Source organism: Rattus rattus, chromosome 7 (genome assembly GCF_011064425.1).
Source record: "Rattus rattus isolate New Zealand chromosome 7, Rrattus_CSIRO_v1, whole genome shotgun sequence".
NCBI classification, from domain to species: Eukaryota; Metazoa; Chordata; class Mammalia; order Rodentia; family Muridae; genus Rattus; species Rattus rattus.
This window is the reverse complement of record NC_046160.1, coordinates 57436794-57454616: the sequence shown is the minus strand read 5'-3', so window position 1 is coordinate 57454616 and position 17823 is coordinate 57436794. Positions and strand designations below refer to the sequence as shown.

The window sequence follows — 17823 nt, the reverse complement described above, 5'->3', positions numbered from 1 at the left end:
CCCAGGGCTTCCCCTTACACTGGTGATCATACTAGGATATTCAATGCTACCTATAAGGTCAGAGTCCATGGTCAGTCCATGTATAGTCTTTAGGTAGTGGCTTAGTCCCTGGAAGCTCTGGTTGCTTGGCATTGTTGTTCATATGGGGTCTCCAGCCCCTTCAAGCACTTCCAGTTCTTTCTCTGATTCCTTCAACGGGGGTCCTATTCTCAGTTCAGTGGTTTGCTGCTGGCATTCGCCTCTGTATTTGCTGTATTCTGGCTGTGGCTCTCAGGAGAGATCTATATCTGGCTCATGTCTGCCTGCACTTCTTTACTTCATCCATCTTGACTAATTGGGTGGCTGTATATGTATGGGCCACATGTGGGGCAGGCTCTGAATGGGTATTCCTTCTGTCTCTGTTTTAATCTTTGCCTCTCTCTTCCCTGCCAAGGGTATTCTTGTTCCCCTTTTAAAGAAGGAGTGAAGCATTCACATTTTGATCATCCGTCTTGAGTTTCATGTGTTCTACGCATCTAGGGTAATTCAAGCATTTGGGCTAATAGCCACTTATCAATGAGTGCATACCATGTATGTTTTTCTGTGATTGGGTTACCTCACTCAGGATGATATTTTCCAGTTCCAACCATTTGCCTACGAATTTCATAAAGGCATTGTTTTTGATAGCTGAGTAATATTCCATTGTGTAGATGTACACATTTTCTGTATCCATTCCTCTGTTGAAGGGCATCTGGGTTCTTTCCAGCTTCTGGCTATTATAAATAAGGCTACGATGAACATAGTGGAACACATGTCTTTTTTATATGTTGGGGCATCTTTTGGGTATATGCCCAAGAGAGGTATAGCTGGATCCTCAGGCAGTTCAATGTCCAATTTTCTGAGGATCCTCCAGACTGATTTCCAGAATGGTTGTACCAGTCTGCAATCCCACCAACAATGGAGGAGTGTTCCTCTTTCTCCACATCCTCGCCAGCATTTGCTGTCACCTGAGTTTTTGAACTTAGCCATTCTCACTGGTGTGAGGTGAAATCTCAGGGTTGTTTTGATTTGCATTTCCCTGATGACTAAAGATGTTGAACATTTCTTTAGGTGTTTCTCAGCCATTCGGCATTCCTCAGCTGTGAATTCTTTGTTTAGCTCTGAACCCCATTTTTTTAATAGGGTTATTTGTCTCCCCTCAGCGTCTAACTTCTTGAGTTCTTTGTATATTTTGGATATAAGGCCTCTATCTGTTATAGGATTGGTAAAGATCTTTCCCCAATCCGTTGGTTGCCATTTTGTCCCAACCACAGTGTCCTTTGCCTTACAGAAGCTTTGCAGTTTTATGAGATCCCATTTGTCGATTCTTGATCTTAGAGCATAAGCCATTGGTGTTTTGTTCAGGAAATTTTTTCCAGTGCCCATGTGTTCGAGATGTTTCCCTAGTTTTTCTTCTATTAGTTTGATTGTATCTGGTTTGATGTGGAGGTCCTTGATCCACTTGGACTTAAGCTTTTTACAGGGTGATAAGCATGGATCGATCTGCATTCTTCTACATGTTGACCTCCAGTTGAACCAGCACCATTTGCTGAAAATGCTATCTTTTTTCCATTGGATGGTTTTGGCTCCTTTGTCAAAAATCAAGTGACCATAGGTGTGTGGGTTCATTTCTGGGTCTTCAATTCTATTCCATTGGTCTATCTGTCTGTCTCTGTACCAATACCATGCAGTTTTTATCACTATTGCTCTGTAATACTGCTTGAGTTCAGGGATAGTGATTCTCCCTGAAGTCCTTTTATTGTTGAGGATAGTTTTAGCTATCCTGGGTTTTTTGTTACTCCAGATGAATTTGCAAATTGTTCTGTCTAACTCTTTGAAGAATTGGATTGGTATTTTGATGGGGATTGCATTGAATCTGTAGATCGCTTTTGGTAAAATGGCCATTTTTACTATATTAATCCTGCCAATCCATGAGCATGGGAGATCTTTCCATCTTCTGAGGTCTTCTCCAATTTCTTTCTTCAGAGTCTTGAAGTTCTTATTGTACAGATTTTTACTTGCTTGGTTAAAGTCACACCAAGGTACTTTATATTATTTGGGTCTATTATGAAGGGTGTCGTTTCCCTAATTTCTTTCTCGGCTTGTTTCTCTTTTGTGTAGAGGAAGGCTACTGATTAATTTGAGTTAATTTTATACCCAGCCACTTTGCTGAAGTTGTTTATCAGCTTTAGTAGTTCTCTGTTGGAGCTTTTGGGATCACTTAAATATACTATCATATCATCTGCAAATAGTGATATTTTGACTTCTTCTTTTCTGACCTGTATCCCCTTGATCTCCTTTTGTTGTCTGATTGCTCTGGCTAGAACTTCAAGAACTATATTGATTAAGTAGGGAGAGAGTGGGTGGCCTTGTCTAGTCCCTGATTTTAGTGGGATTGCTTCAAGTTTCTCTCCATTTATTTTAATATTAGCTACTGGTTTGCTGTGTATGGCTTTTACTATGTTTAGGTATGGGCCTTGAATTCCTATTCTCTCCAGGACTTTTATCATGAATGGGTGTTGAATTTTGTCAAATGCTTTCTCAGCATCTAATGAAATGATCATGTGGTTTTTATCTTTCAGTTTGTTTATATAATGGATTACGTTGATGGTTTTCTGTATATTAAACCATCCCTGCATGCCTGGGATGAAGCCTACTTGATCATGGTGGATGATTGTTTTGATGTGCTCTTGGATTCAGTTTGCCAGAATTTTGTTGAGTATTTTTGCGTCGATGTTCATAAGGGAAATTGGTCTGAAGTTCTCTTTCTTTGTTGGGTCTTTGTGTGGTTTATGTATAAGAGTAATTGTGACTTCATAGAAGGAATTTGGTAGTGCTCCATCTCTTTCAATTTTGTGGAATAGTTTGGATAGTATTTGTATGAGGTCTTCTATGAAGGTCTGATAGAATTCTGCACTAAACCCGTCTGGACCTGGGCTCTTTTTGGTTGGGAGACCTTTAATGACTGCTTCTATTTCCTTAGGAGTTATGGGGTTGTTTAACTGGTTTATCTGTCCCTGATTTAACTTTAGGACCTGGTATCTGTCTAGGAAATTGTCCATTTCCTGCAGATTTTCAAGTTTTGTTGAATATAGGCTTTTATATTAAGATCTGATGATTTTTTGAATTTCCTCTGATTCTGTAGTTATGTCTCCCTTTTCATTTCTGATTTTGTTAATTTGGACACACTCTCTGTGCCCTGTCGTTATTCTGCCTAAGGGTTTATCTATCTTATTGATTTTCTCAAAGAACCAACTTTTGGTTCTGTTGATTCTTTCTATGGTCCTTTTTGTTTCTACTTGGTTGATTTCGGCTCTGAGTTTGATTATTTCCTGCCTTCTACTCCTCCTGCGTGTATTTGCTTCTTTTTGTTCTAGAGCTTTTAGGTGTGCTGTCAAGCTGCTGACATATGCTCTTTCCTGTTTCTTTCTGCAGGCACTCAGAGCTATGAGTTTTCCTCTTAGCACAGCTTTCATTGTGTCCCATAAGTTTGGTTATGTTGTACCTTTATTTTCATTAAATTCTAAGAAGTCTTTAATTTCCTTCTCTATTTCTTCCTTGATCAGGTTATCATTCAGTAGAGCATTGTTCAACTTCCATGTATATGTGGGCGTTCTTCCCTTATTGTTATTGAAGACCAGCTTTAGCCCGTGGCGGTATGATAGCATGCATGGGATTATTTCTATCTTTCTGTACCTGTTGAGGCCCGTTTTTTGACCAATTATATGGTCAATTTTGGAGAAAGTACCATGAGGAGCTGAGAAGAAGGTATATCCTTTTGCTTTAGGATAGAATGTTCTATAAATATCTGTTAAGTCCATTTGGCTCATTACTTCTCTTAGTCTGTCTACATCTCTGTTTAATTTCTGTTTCCATGATCTGTTCATTGTTGAGAGTGGGGTGTTGAAATCTCCTACTATTATTGTGTGAGGTGCAATGTGTGTTTTGAACTTTAGTAAGGTTTCTTTTACGTATGTAGGTGCCCTTGTATTTGGGGCATAGATATTTAGGATTGAGAGTTCATCTTGGTGGATTTTTCCTTTGATGAATATGAAGTGTCCTTCCTTATCTTTTTTTGATGAATTTTTAGTTGAAAATTGATTTTATTTGATATTAGAATGGCTACTCCAGCTTGCTTCTTCTGACCATTTGCTTGGAAAGTTGTTTTCAGCCTTTTCTCTCTGAGGTAGTGTCTGTCTTTTTCTCTGAGGTGTGTTTCCTGTAGGCAGCAGAATGCAGGGTCCTCGTTGCATATCCAGTTTGTTAATCTATGTCTTTTTATTGGGGAGTTGAGACCATTGATGTTGAGAGATATTAAGGAATAGTGATTATTGCTTCCTGTTATATTCATATTTGGATATGAGGTTATGTTTGTGTGCTTTTCTTCTCTTTGTTTTGTTGCCAAGACGATTAGTTTCTTGCTTCTTCTAGGGTATAGCTTGCCTCCTTATGTTGGGCTTTACCATTTATTATCCTTTGAAGTGCTGGATTTGTAGAAAGATATTGTGTAAATTTGGTTTTGTCATGGAATATCTTGGTTTCTCCATCTATGTTAATTGAGAGTTTTGCAGGATACAGTAACCTGGGCTGGCATATGTGTTCTCCTAAGGTCTCTATGACATCTGTCCATGATCTTCTGGCTTTCATAGTCTCTGGCGAAAAGTCTGGTGTGATTCTGATAGGTCTGCCTTTATATGTTACTTGACCTTTTTCCCTTACTGCTTTTAATACTCTTTCTTTATTTTGTGCATTTGGTGTTTTGACTATTATGTGACGGGAGGAATTTCTTTTCTGGTCCAATCTATTTGGAGTTCTGTAGGCTTCTTGTATGCTTATGGGTATCTCTTTCTTTAGGTTAGGGAAGTTTTCTTCTATGATTTTGTTGAAGATATTTACTGGTCCTTTGAGCTGGGAGTCTTCACTCTCTTCTATACCTATTATCTTTAGGTTTGATCTTCTCATTGAGTCCTGGATTTCCTGTATGTTTTTGACCAGTAGCTTTTTCCGCTTTATATTATCTTTGACAGTTGAGTCGATGATTTCTATGGAATCTTCTGCTCCTGAGATTCTCTCTTCTATCTCTTGTATTCTGTTGGTGAAGCTTGTATCTACGGCTCCTTGTCTCTTCTTTTGGTTTTCTATATCCAGGGTTGTTTCCATGTGTTCTTTCTTGATTGCTTTTATTTCCATTTTTAATTCCTTCGACTGTTTTATTGTGTTTTCCTGGAATTCTTTCAGGGATTTTTGTAATTCCTCTCTGTAGGCTTCTACTTGTTTATTTATGTTTTCCTGTGTTTCTCTAAGGGAGTTCTTCATGTCTTTCTTGAAGTCCTCCAGCATCATGATCAAACATGATTTTGAAACTAGATCTTGCTTTTCTGGTGTGTTTGGATATTCTGTGTTTGCTTTGGTGGGAGAATTGGGCTCCGATGATGCCCTGTAGTCTTGGTTTCTGTTGCTTGGGTTCCTGTGCTTGCCTCTCGCCATCAGATTATCTCTAGTGTTACTTTGTTCTGCTATTTCTGACAGTGGCTAGACTGTCCTATAAGCCTGTGTGTCAGGAGTGCTGTAGACCTGTTTTCCTGTTTTCTTTCAGCCAGTTATGGGAACAGAGAGTTCTGCTTTCGGGCATGTAGTTTTTCCTATCTACAGGTCTTCAGCTGTTCCTGTGGGCCTGTGTCTTGAGTTCACTAGGCAGGTTGCTTGGAGCAGGAAGGTTTGTCTTACCTGTGGTCCCGAGGCTCAAGTTTGCTCGTGGGGTGTTGCTTATGAGCTCTCCGCGGGGGCAGCAACCAGGAAGATCTGCTGCCCTTTCCGGGAGCTTCTGTGCACCAGGGTTCCAGATGGCGTTTGGTGTTTTCCTCTGGAATCAGTAATGTGGGCAGAGTGTGGTTCTGGTTTCCCAGGCATGTCTGCCTCTCTGAAGATTTAGCTCTCCCTCCCACGGGATTTGGGTGCAGAGAACTGTTTATCTGGTCAATCCCTTCAGTTTCTGGCAGTGTCTCAGACGCAGGGGACCTGCTGCTCCTGGCCCTTATCTCCAGGAACCCAGAGGCAGTATCAGCACGTGGTATTTTTAAAGAAAATAAAGGGCTCTGTTTATTTTATTTTCCCTAAAACAGCAAAAAAAAAAAAAGAAAAGAAAAAAAAAGATGATAGTCAAATTTGATGTTTATTACCTATTTCTTGTCACACATAAAGGTTATCAACCTATCTGGTCACCAAATTGCATTTCGAAGAAAAAAACAAGTCAACAAAATGGCTCACTCTAGGTTTGATTCGGGGAAGGTCACTTGTTATTTCAAAATCTGTGGCCACAGGCTCTGGTTCCACTGTCCAGGGTGTATAGGGTATTCTATGGCAAGCCATGCTCTATGGCATACTGCTGTAGATCAGTTACAACGAAGGGGTTTGTTTCTAATATGTTTCCTGGGTCTATGAGCTAGTCTGACCCACCCCCACCCCTGCATTATGTCATGATGACTTTAATAGAGTCTTTACTTACACTTAAGATACTTCACTGGCCTCAGGTTGAGGGTAAACCCTCAAATCTCGCATGCGAGATTCATTTCTCAGGTTTGGATGTCCTTACTTGGATTTTCTGACAAGGACAAAACTCTCTGTCCAAACAGGGCAAATAGTGACTATAACCTAAGAGAGAAATAAGTTCTGGAGTGAATGCTTTTCCTCTTTTTTAATGGGTAGCAGAAATGCCTGAGAAACTCTGGCTTGCTGTGGGAATGGATTGAAAAGAAACAAGACTAATAAAGTGTTGTGGTGTTATGCAATAGTGTGACTGTTATCTCAGGGACTTCCATGCTTTGATGATGTGCCCATTACAGACTTGACACAGAAAACACTTTGTTAAAGTTTACCCAACAGATAGATACCAAACTTCATCACAACTTGGCTAAAGATTGACAGTGAATTATTTGGAAATATGAGTACTTTTAATGGGGTCTAAAAGAGCTGGAAAATGACGTGTTTAGATACAGGGTTAATAATGGCAAAGAGTCTGCCCTGAGCAGTTATAACTCTCTGTGTCCCAGCAGTAAGCTCTAAAGATCTCTTTAGGCTGTGATGAGTGGGAAGGCTTTAGTGACTTCAGTATTTGGAGAATACAAATATCCTTAATTTGCTTTTGAAAGGAGGAAGAGTAGATGCCATTGGAATGAATTAGTAAAAACTATAACTGGTATTTATGCTTTGAAAATGTGGCTTCATTCCCCACTATAGATTAGCAGTTGGCAACTGCAACGTATAATATCTTGAAGGCAGATATATCAAATACCCAATTCCCTGAGTTTAGTTCAAGGCCTGGGTTCCACAATTGCTACAATAATGAAGAAGTATGAAAAGACAAGAAGTTATACGACCTAGTTTGGCCTTATTCATTTCCCAGATATTTCCTGAGAATATTGCAAACAAAACTAAATCTCTCTTAACAGTAAATGCATCTTAACTTCCCCTGCAGTCCTAGAGAACTTGGATTTTAGCTTATCAATTGCAATACCACTTGGTGCATATAAGACACTACCCCCCAAACATATTGAGTGATAGATTTCTTAATAACCCCTTGAGAGGTAAAGTCAGAAACCACCATTGAAGGCATATATAGCTAATGTACACACTTAACCTGGCTACTTTGAGAAGTGACATGATCTTAAATATGTCTGACTTTCTTTCCAAGGTACTTCTCTTTCTAGTAACCTGTTTTTGAAAATTGGTTTAAAGTGTCTTCTAAGGACTGAGGAGATAGACCAGTGGGCAAAGATGCTTGCTGTCAAGCCAGATGGTCTGAGGTCTGTTCTTGGAACCCACGTGGTAAACAAAGAGAATTAATTCCAAAAAGGTGTCTTCTGGCTTCTGCACATATAAACACACACACACACACACACACACACACACACACACACACACACACACACACACACACAAATAAAATGTAATATAATTTTTAAAGTTTTTTAAAAATAAATTTCAACTTTGCTACCTACTGGCTAACCATATACTTCGTTCCTGCGGCAAAGCCAAGCAGCTGGCTTTACTAGCGTGAAGTTTTGAAAGGATTAAGGAAGTCCTCAGTGTACTTCCAGTGATCTGGACACTATGTGGCTTAGGGAGAGAACCAGACCATGAAAGCCAAAAGTCAGAGCTTTATTCAGAGGACCGACTGTCAGGCTGTCTCCAAGAGAAAGGAAAGGAGGCGTGACAATAGAGAGTATGGGTTTTTGTGGGGTGATTTTAGGTGGAGGGAATGTGGTGGGAGAGTGTTAAGAAAGAAAACTGAACTTTAACAAGAAAAGGGGGCTACAGTAAACAGCAGTTGATGGGGTTATAGGTCACTCTGGCAGTTAGATTGCAGGAAGCTGTGGTCAAGCAGTTCTGCAGAGTCTAGGGGCCAGCAGACTTCTGGGAATTGTAGAACAATCAAATTCCATTTCCCGAAGTCACTGTGTCCCCCATCTTAGTGTCTTGGGTGACTCCATCTTGGGACAAAGATGTGAGCCAGCCGGACAGTCACTGTGCTGACAATGCTTGCACTGGTGAATTCAAGAAGCCCACAAGAACTAGTCTGCCACTTACTGTCACTACCTATCCTTCATGGCAATTCTGTAATGAACACCAAAACTTCACTCAATTCCTACTTCTTGATCTGGGTTGTGCCAGCTTTGATCTGTGCCTTCATCCATGCTCACTGAACATCTATTATGCGGTCTGGATTGTTCTAATAAAAAGGGACATGCAACACAGTAAGTAGACGAGCTGCTTTCCTTCATGGGACTGAGCCAGTAAAAGAAAAGGAGGATCCATGTAGCGAGGAGGCTTGCAGTTTTCTAAAGGGATTCCCAGGTTGTTTACTTGGACAGAGAACTGAACTTCTGGAACTAGAACACCAAGGTATGTGAGAAAATCAAAAGTAACCACTGTGTTCCTTCAGGATTGAAAAGGACCTGTAGCTGGGACTCCAATGAAAGGATGCTGGCTTGAATGTTGAATCTCCAGCCACAAGATGCTACTTTCTTGGGTAAAATTTCATGAATTGAGGTAGGGTGTCTCTAACCATGAAGGGAAAGCAGCTTTGAAGGATGTGAAAACTGGTAGGAGAAAGGTGCAGCAGAGCCCAAGGCTCATAGGTTATGGTGGATGAGAGTGATCAGGAATGTCTCCCTGGGGAAAATCTAACTCCCCTGACTCACAGAAGCCTGGTAATGAGTAAAAAAAAAACTGCAAAGAAAAGCAATTCAGATTTGAATGTCTTCCCTGGAACATCACCTCTGAGCAGTTCTTCTTCCCTGGAAGTCCAGAAAACGCTACATGTGCTCCTCACAGGGGAGAAACTGTCAGGAGAATGAGCTGACACTCTCCAGACTGCTTCTAGGTGCTCAGTTCTGCTTTGTCTTGTATGTTGACACTGGTAGTGTGCTCCATCTACAGTCTTCCCGGGAAGCTAACTAAAACTGTGAGAGTATGGTAGAAAGAGGGAGGGGAGGAACATTTCCTCTCCAAGGAAAACAACATACTAAAACATAGCGAATTAGCAAATGATTTTTTAAAACATATTAGACCAATAGGTGAAGCAAGAGTCGCCACTCGAAAAGAGAAAACAGAGGGAAAAAACAGAGTATGTGTAAAAATAATTTATGAAAAGAACATGCACTAGGAAACAAGTGAAAGTCTACAAAATAGTAAACGATGAGATTGTCTCCAAAAGCAACATTAGAACCCTTGTTAGTCAATGAAGGATTTTCATCTATTCAGATTAAATGAGGACACAGAAGTAGTGCCTAGTGACCATGAACATGACCAGGAGAGTCCAGAAGAGAAAAGCATAACAGCCTCAGAGAGGAAATCAGTATGAAAACGGGAACAGCTAACCCTGATCTGGTGAGAGCTGTATGCCAGACATTGCTCTATAAATCTTGGTTACATAGCTCATTCAGTTTCAATAAAAACACACTTGATTAAATTTAACTACACTCCTGATTTTTTTAACAAAAAAGTAATATGCACCTAGAATAAAGAGACACATCCCACTTTTAAAGAAAAGTGATCTACCAGAAATTTATGGCAAGCATTATGCTTGAGAGAGGACGAGAATGTTCATTTCAAGCACCAAAAATGCAACTCACTATAGTTTAAACAGAGCATGTACTCCTAGAAAGGGGAGTTTTACAGATTTTATTTGGATTGAAAATGCCTAGGTCAAATGAATCCTGAACTCGACACACACGCACACACACACACACACACACACACACACACACACACACACTCACGCACACATGCACACATACACATACACAATGTTCATCAGTTTGCAAAAATATCACAATATCTGAATACTGATGTATTCCAATACACAACCTAAAATTTGATTTAGAAAATTTCAAAATACATGCAAATTCATCAGAAACACCTCAGATGCAATTATGTCCGGGTCTGTGAAATTGTCTGGTTTCCTTCCAATTGAATTGCAATGATTGTGAGAGTAAGAAAGCCAGGAGAATTCTGTCCCCTATCCCCACTGTTGCCCTGCAATCCCTAACCGATGATGCTTTATCCCCAGGCCAAGTCCAACCTCTTCTCTAACGCACAACCTGCCCTTTACTCTGTCCTGCACGGTCACACTATTTAGAGTTTGCCTCCAGACTGAAGGAGGTGTTGCCTGAAGAACTTTTGGATCTCTCTCCAGGAGTGCACCTGAGCTGCTGCATGAGCGATGGGATCTCCTCCCCAAAGTATGGGTTTGCCCAAGACAGAGTGCCAGGATGCAAAGCAAAAGGGAGAATAAGGCGGCTCTATGAGGTGGCCTGCCCCAGGGTATGCCAGCATCCTTCCGCTGCTTCTCCCATGGCTCCGGAGCCGGTCCATGGCCCTCTGTGCATGCAACTTGCTAGCCAAGCTTTCGTCATTCTCTCCTACAATGAAGAGGATCTTCCCTTGGGCCTTTTCCACCGGAAGTATCTTGTGTGGGTTCAGCATATTCTGGGGATCCGAACAGTGACGGAGGCGTACAGCCCCTGAGGCATGGATTTGGGTCCATTCCAAGGATTGTCGCATGGGTGTCACCACCAGATCCCGGTATCTTAGTGGGAAGTCGAAGATGGCACTGGGCCCGTTTATGCAGACGGTGGCAACCACCTGCTTCAGATAGCAAGCCATGGCCAGCCCAATCTCTGCTCCTTTGCTCACTGAGATCACACCAATTCCTGGCTGTTGGATCTGAAATGAAGAGCAAAGGAGAAACAGTTTACATCTTCCTGCGTCTGGGAAGAAGCGCTCCTGAAGAAAGGTCAGGCAGGCAAAACATTCTAACTCTGGAACTAGGCCCTTCCATTTTTTGAGAGCTAGAGACTACTGCTGATTGAATAATACCGTCTCTGAGCTTTGCCATCTTGAGGGGGCAACTGTGTCATCCACCTTTAAACAATCAAAATACAACCACGTGAAAAGTAGAGTCATAGAGATAGGCATGGTGGCACAATCCTAAAATCCTCATACCAGGGAAACTGAGGCCAGAGATTTGGAGTTCCCGCCCAGCCTAGGATAGGTAGGGAGACCGTGTCTTAAAATAAATAAACATTTTCAAATAAAGTTCTAAAAATATAATTAAAACCCAGCAACATTGAATGAACAAGACAAGAGCAGAGGTAGTTTTCCTTTCTAAAGGATGATATTTTTGGATTCACTAGAGAAAGGTGTTTGGGGCTGGGAAGACAGCTCAAGGGCACAGTGCTTGCTGGGCAAACATGAGGACTCACGTTCAACTCCTTGTCTCTACATTTAAAAGGCAGGTAAGGGTGGTGGTGCACAGTTGTAATTGTGTGCACTAGGGAGGCACCAGCACAAATTTGATCACTAGCACAAAGATCCATACTTTGGGAGAAAGAATCACGCAGAGATCATCATTGATGTATGAAAACATACCAAGCTCAGGATTTAGGCTCAGTAGCTGATAGACCTGATTGGAAGGGCCATAGGAATATATTGCATGAGCTTCAAATGTAACATGTCTTGGCTTTTCAAATGAGGAGAATCACAGCGTGTGCACTGTGTAGTTATTGTCTTCTGTGAGCTAGGAAGCAGTAATGAGCGACCAACTGAACAATTCTTTCATTCGTAAAATGTAAACTAGGCTCTGCCCAAGGCTGAGATTACACCAGACATCTGGGCTTTGTCTGCCTAAGATAGCACAAAATGAAAGGAAAAGTGTTCTCAGTACCTTGGGGTGAGCAAGTAGGAAGTTGGCAGCTTCCTCAAAATAGTCCAAGTCCTCCTCCAACAGTTCCTTAGGAAGGTCCTCATAGGCAAAATAGGCTAATGCCAGCACTGCAAAGCCACGAGAAGCCAGAAGACTGGCACGGAATTCAACTAGACCCCCAATGAAACCAAACAAATCAATAATTCCTGGAAAAGGACCTTTCCCTGGGAGAAAAAAAAGAATAAGAAAATGGGATTAAAATAGAGCTAAGTATGACAGTCAAAGCAAAGGCCACACAATGAAGTATATATAGGCACACAGTGGTACACGTTCATTCATACTCACACATGTACTTGTGCATACATACGTGTCCACATGACAGTGCACATTTATTTCATCCAAATTGTTACTGTGTGTCATAGCTCCTTAAATTGTGAATCATAAAGCCATGGGGGTTCATGTAAGTGAATACAGGAGAAAGCCGACCATAAGAAATCATTTGAACGTGCAGTGTCCAAAATTTATACAATATAAAATCAGTAGTGGTCCCAAGGTCTACTGGAGCCCATGGGACTTCACTTTACCCTGGCTCTGAATGCACAGGGGGCTCACTTATCTTCACAAGTGCCAGTACAGCACTATTCTCCAATCTTTGTAACCCCACAGAATCAAGTTTATTTGTTGGATGCAGTAAAACCACAGTGCTTTTACAGCACAACAGACAGTCCTTTGCTCATATAGTCAAGTAGTGGTGTAATTACAGAAAGCACACGGGCTTCTGGTGTGCTCTAGCCATCATTCTTTAGCATGATTAGTAAACTTTCATGTTGAAATTAGGTTAGAGTGTCTGATTTTTAAAGCTGACCTCTGATTTACTGACCTGGGTTTCAAATAAATCTCATCAAGTGAACCTTGACTTAGGATAAGAGGAGAATTTTCAAAGGTTTTTTAAATGGCCCTAAACATACTGGTACAATTTGGTTCTACATATTTATGTGAAGTCGATTTCTTAGCTTTCACAATTATGTAGCCAAAATGTCACCAATCCTGAAAACAGTGAAGATATCATCTACACATATCCTACATTCTCAAGTATTCAACCAAGGCTCCGTTCCACTTAGAAAAACATGGGCAAGCCCATCATCTTATTTGTTTGCAAATTTGCTTTCTTCTCTAAGAAATGGTACAATTATAGGTATACGGGAGAACAATTTTAAAAGTATTTTCTGTATATAATCAGTAACTGATCTCTACACATATTTCATATACCTATAAACCCAAGATCAAGCAAAAATTCATAGAGCAAAAAAGAGCTCAGAAGTAGAAAAAAATTAAGAATCTAAGTTCTGTATCAACAAAGATAATTCTCACCTGGAGGGAGAAAAAGGGCTCCCCGAACCCGACCTTCTCGGATCTGCTCCCGTTTGACCCCAGGGCCAGCAAACCAGCGATGCACTATCTGGCTGGCCTTGGGTGGAATTCTGACTGTTTCTAGCAAGCAAACAGAGTCATACAGGTCCAGACAGATGCAAAGGGGGCTGTTCATCACATCTTTCTTGATCAGCCTCTGGAAAGCCCTCTTGGGTTTCAGACAACAAAAGAGGCCCATCGGGTGGACCCCTACATAGTCACCCCCCAAGGCTGATGCCTGCTCCAGGTCCACCTCACCAGCCTCGTTAGCTTTGTAGAAGGCTTTGGATTGAAACAGATTCTCCTTCTCATCTTTCGCTGTCGCCGTGATGGTCACTATCTGTGACGGAGGCAGGCCTATTGCCCGGATGGACACAGGCTCATCCGCAAGGGCATTTGAAGGTGTGGCTATCAACTGGAGCATTATCAAGCTGTTAAAAGGAAAGGAAAGAGGAAAATGAGCTGGAGACTTAAAGTCCAAGGCCAGGCTGCCCTCAAGCCTTTCAAAGATGTTAGTAAAAATGTGTGGCAATGAGAGAGGAAGTGAACTCTGGGAATGGTAGGTGGCAGGGATGTGTGTTCCCGTCCTCCCCCACCCGGGGACTTGAAGATAAGGAGTCAGCAAGGGGAGGGAGTCAGGCAATGATAAGGGGAAATGAGCAGGTTTGTCTAGCAAACAGGCAGCTTCTGTGGCTCTGAAGCCACCAGGTCCTTCTTTATTTATACAAGTTTCACAGAATAAAGACAGACTAATGATTATCCACGTTGTTTAGGTTGTGTTCAATCTTTATTTACATTTGTAGGGTTGCAACTTCAGTCACAATTAAAAAGCACAAACAGAACAGAATTTATTCTTATTATTAGCCCTATAACTCCAGTGTAAAGAATCTAGAGAATGTTCCTCCCATGCAAACACATTTATTATATGGCAGCCTGATTTAATAGACAAAAAATATCGGAATGTATCTTTTCATGAATAGCAAAAACCAATGCCCAACTCCTTTCACTATATGTTTTATCATCTCTACTATAAAGCAGGAAATGTTTAGTCTGTTTAACTTACTGAGTTTTATTCCTCCAGGTGTGTACGTACCCTGTATGACCCTCTATCTTTAAACTTATTCTGAGAGACCTCTAAGCCTGTAATAAAAAGAGACCTTCATCTATAATCTGTTCTCCTGGCCAGTTAGAGTTTGGCAATTGTCTCTCCTTACCGTGCACCAATTGCACACCTTGTGTTAGCTTAGGGCCAGATACCCCGAGCAGATTCCTAGAGTGACAGTCCCTTCTTTGTGCTTACCTGTACTTAATGATCTCCAGAGCAAAAGGGTGACTTCCAAATACTGCTCAGATAAAGTTAATTATAAACTTTTCCTAAAAAGACTCAGACATAAATTTTTTCAGAAAAAAACATAAAAATGAATCATAATGCAGAAAGTCCAAAAATGCAACAAGCAGAGACCAAAAGCCAAATGTTAGAGACAGAAGGACAATTGTAGCAATCTGCTCAGCCTTGTTGGAACTATGTCAATTGTCGCTGTTGGCTTCATGACCCTCACTGTTTCAGTGGATAAGGCTGTGCCAGGGGAGGGAGAAAGGAGAAAGTAGGGGAGGAGAGGGAGAGAGTGAGGGGAAGCAAGAGACTGGGGGTGGAGAGGGAAAGACTTGGGTAGGAGAGGGAGAGACTCTGGGACAGGAAGAAGAGACTGGGGAGGGGAGACAGAGGGAGAGAGTGAAGGAGGAGAGGGAGAGACTAGGGAAGGAAAGGGAGAGACTGGGGGAGGAGAGAGAAAGAGTCCAGGTAGAGAGGGAGAGAGAGAAGAAGGGAGGAGAGGGAGAGAGGGGGAGGGGGAGAGAGTGCGGGAGAGTGAGGGAGTAGAGGGAAAGAGTGGGGAAGGAGAGGGAGAGAGTGGGGAAGAGGAAGAGAGGAGAGGAGAGGGAGAGAGTGGGGGAGAAGAGGGAGGGAGTGAGGGCACATGGTTATATGTTACAGTGATCAAATGGGCTAAATGACATGCTAAAATCCGGTCAATAACGGAGAGCAAACTGGGAATTCTAACTAGATTTGATCCCACAGATTCTTATCCCAGCTGTTATAAAACTACAGTTTTGTGATTTTAAGTAAATTGAGCATTAATACTATGAACTACGTAGCACATCCCGCCCTCATGTAGTGTTTATGATGTTTGAAGGGAGGTAACACATGAATCCAAAACAGTTCACATCTCCTGCCCAATTTGGTCTGGAATAATTAGAAAATAATAGGCAATCTATTATGGCGGTCATGTAACTAAGGGCACAGGGTCCCTTTCTCAGCTTCATAGTTTTATGTGTAAACAGATTTTTAAGGGACACAGAATGGAACATGAGGAGAATTTATTGGAGTCAGAACAAGGAAGGTGTCCTTGAAAGGAAAGTGAATATGGAGAAGTATGGAGAAGTGTGTGTGTGTGTGTGTGTGTGTGTGTGTGTGTGTGTGTGTGTGTGTGTGTGTGCTTGCATGCACGGTCAGAGGACATACTACCAGATTCACTTTTCTCCCAGGGACCATACAGATTATCCTACATTCTTATCTGTCGAGTCATTATGCTGCCTGCAAAGTTACCCTTTCTTATAAAGTAAAGATGAAAACATCCTGGGGAGACAAGGCAGGAACAAAGGAAAGGGTAGGGTTGCTTCTACGTTCTCTGTCCTTTGTAGTTTTAGTTGAATGTGTGCAAAAATGTTCTTTTCCAAAATTGACCAGGACCTTGGACATGAAAACAGTGTTCAACTCTTTAGGGCCAACAAAGAGAGAAAATAGTTAACCTTAGTACTGGTCCATTTATAGTCAAACACGGTGAAGCATACCTACAACCCTACTATTTGAGAGGTAGAGACAGGAGGATCAGGAGAAGCTTGGGACCAGGATGGGCTACACAGAAAGTTCCAGGCTAGGCTGAGTGGCCACACATAAGACCTTGGCTGTCTCTCTCTGTCTCTCTCTGTCTCTCTCTGTCTTTCTCTCTGTCTTTCTCTGTCTCTGTCTTTCTCTCTCTGTCTCTCTCTGTCTCTGTCTTTCTCTCTGTCTGTCTCTCTCTCTCTCTTTTACTGTGTTTGTGTCTCTCTCTGTCACACACACACACACACTCACATGTATGTATGTGTTTATATTACAAATATTTAACCTTGTACTGGGCTGAGAGTTGCTATGTGGTATAGAACTTGTGGATATGTCTTGGACATCACAAAATATTAAATTTCTTTATCATCATCTGCATGTCTTTTAGGTTTATGGCCTGGAAGTAATAACACAGTACTTATTGCAATCTGTTTCCTTTGATTTTGTTACCTATTGGCCAGGATGGAACAGCTAATTGTATTACCCTTTGTCTTTGTGTCCTGTAAGACCCCAACCCTCGGTCACTGGGTGGTACTTCCTTCAAGACGTCCCCTGAGACACCAAGATGCAGATCAATGCAAAAGCGTGAGTTTAGTTTCCAGGTGTTGTATTGGGGTTGATCCTCAATCAGTCCCTCAAGGCAAGTGACTAGATGGTGACCCCAAATGACTATTACAAGCAGTTTTTATACATTTTAGGTGCACAGGTTACAGCAAGGTTACAGTTCAAATTTATTGGCTAAGGTGGGTGGGTATAAGGCTAGCAAAAACCCCTAAGGTTTTTCATTCCCCTTTTTCTTGTACAAGCTCCAATCTGGGGTCTCTGGCGACTAACTCTTATTCTTCAGGTCCTGTCCTCAGGGTCTCATATTGTTGGTGCAGGACCATCAGCTGTACTACACCTATTCTCTTTTATGAAGGCTATAAGCTTGTTCAGTACACAGGGTCCAAAGGTCAACAATAGCAGGAGAACAATTAGGAGCCCTAACAAGGTGGATATGAGGGTGGCTGGCCAAGAGAAGGAGTAAAACCAAGACTGGAACGAGTCCTAACTCTGTTCTCTTTCTCTCTTCCATTTGGCTAGCCCTTCTCTCACCTTGACCATTATCATAACCCAGTTTGTACAACCTGAGTCTCCAAGTTTTTCCCTTTAGCCATCCCATTGCTTCTTTGCCTTTCCGAGTGAATCTGATTATTATTGGGTTACAAGTGGTGTTTGTGCAGGGGGTATCCCAATACCCTAGGTCCCTCTGGTAGGTTCAGAATCATGTTATTTCTTTTTGCCATGATCAAGCCCCAACAAGAGGAAG

At 41.7% G+C, this 17823-nt stretch overlaps 1 protein-coding gene across 1 annotated transcript; it reads right to left on the bottom strand.

Annotated features, from left to right (window-relative positions):
* Positions 1 to 10186: 10186 nt before the first annotated feature.
* On the bottom strand, positions 10187 to 14303 carry LOC116905690 (acyl-coenzyme A amino acid N-acyltransferase 2). The gene is made up of 3 exons (XM_032908674.1): positions 13595 to 14303; positions 12245 to 12447; positions 10187 to 11244 (listed from the first exon to the last, which is right to left on the bottom strand). The coding sequence occupies exons 1-3, from the start codon at positions 14055 to 14057 to the stop codon at positions 10654 to 10656; spliced, it is 1257 nt and encodes a 418-aa protein (XP_032764565.1). The 5' UTR covers positions 14058 to 14303; the 3' UTR covers positions 10187 to 10653.
* Between the last annotated feature and the right edge of the window lie 3520 nt (positions 14304 to 17823).

Excerpts from the sequence above, each read along its gene's own strand:
- LOC116905690 (XM_032908674.1), bottom strand. The coding sequence starts at position 14,057 with ATGCTCCAGTTGATAGCCACACCTTCAAATGCCCTTGCGGATGAGCCT. Across the intron at positions 12,448-13,594 it reads AGCCCTTTTTCTCCCTCCAG|GGAAAGGTCCTTTTCCAGGA; the intron begins GTGAGAATTATC and ends TTTTTCTCCCAG. Across the intron at positions 11,245-12,244 it reads TCCTACTTGCTCACCCCAAG|ATCCAACAGCCAGGAATTGG; the intron begins GTACTGAGAACA and ends TCTTCATTTCAG.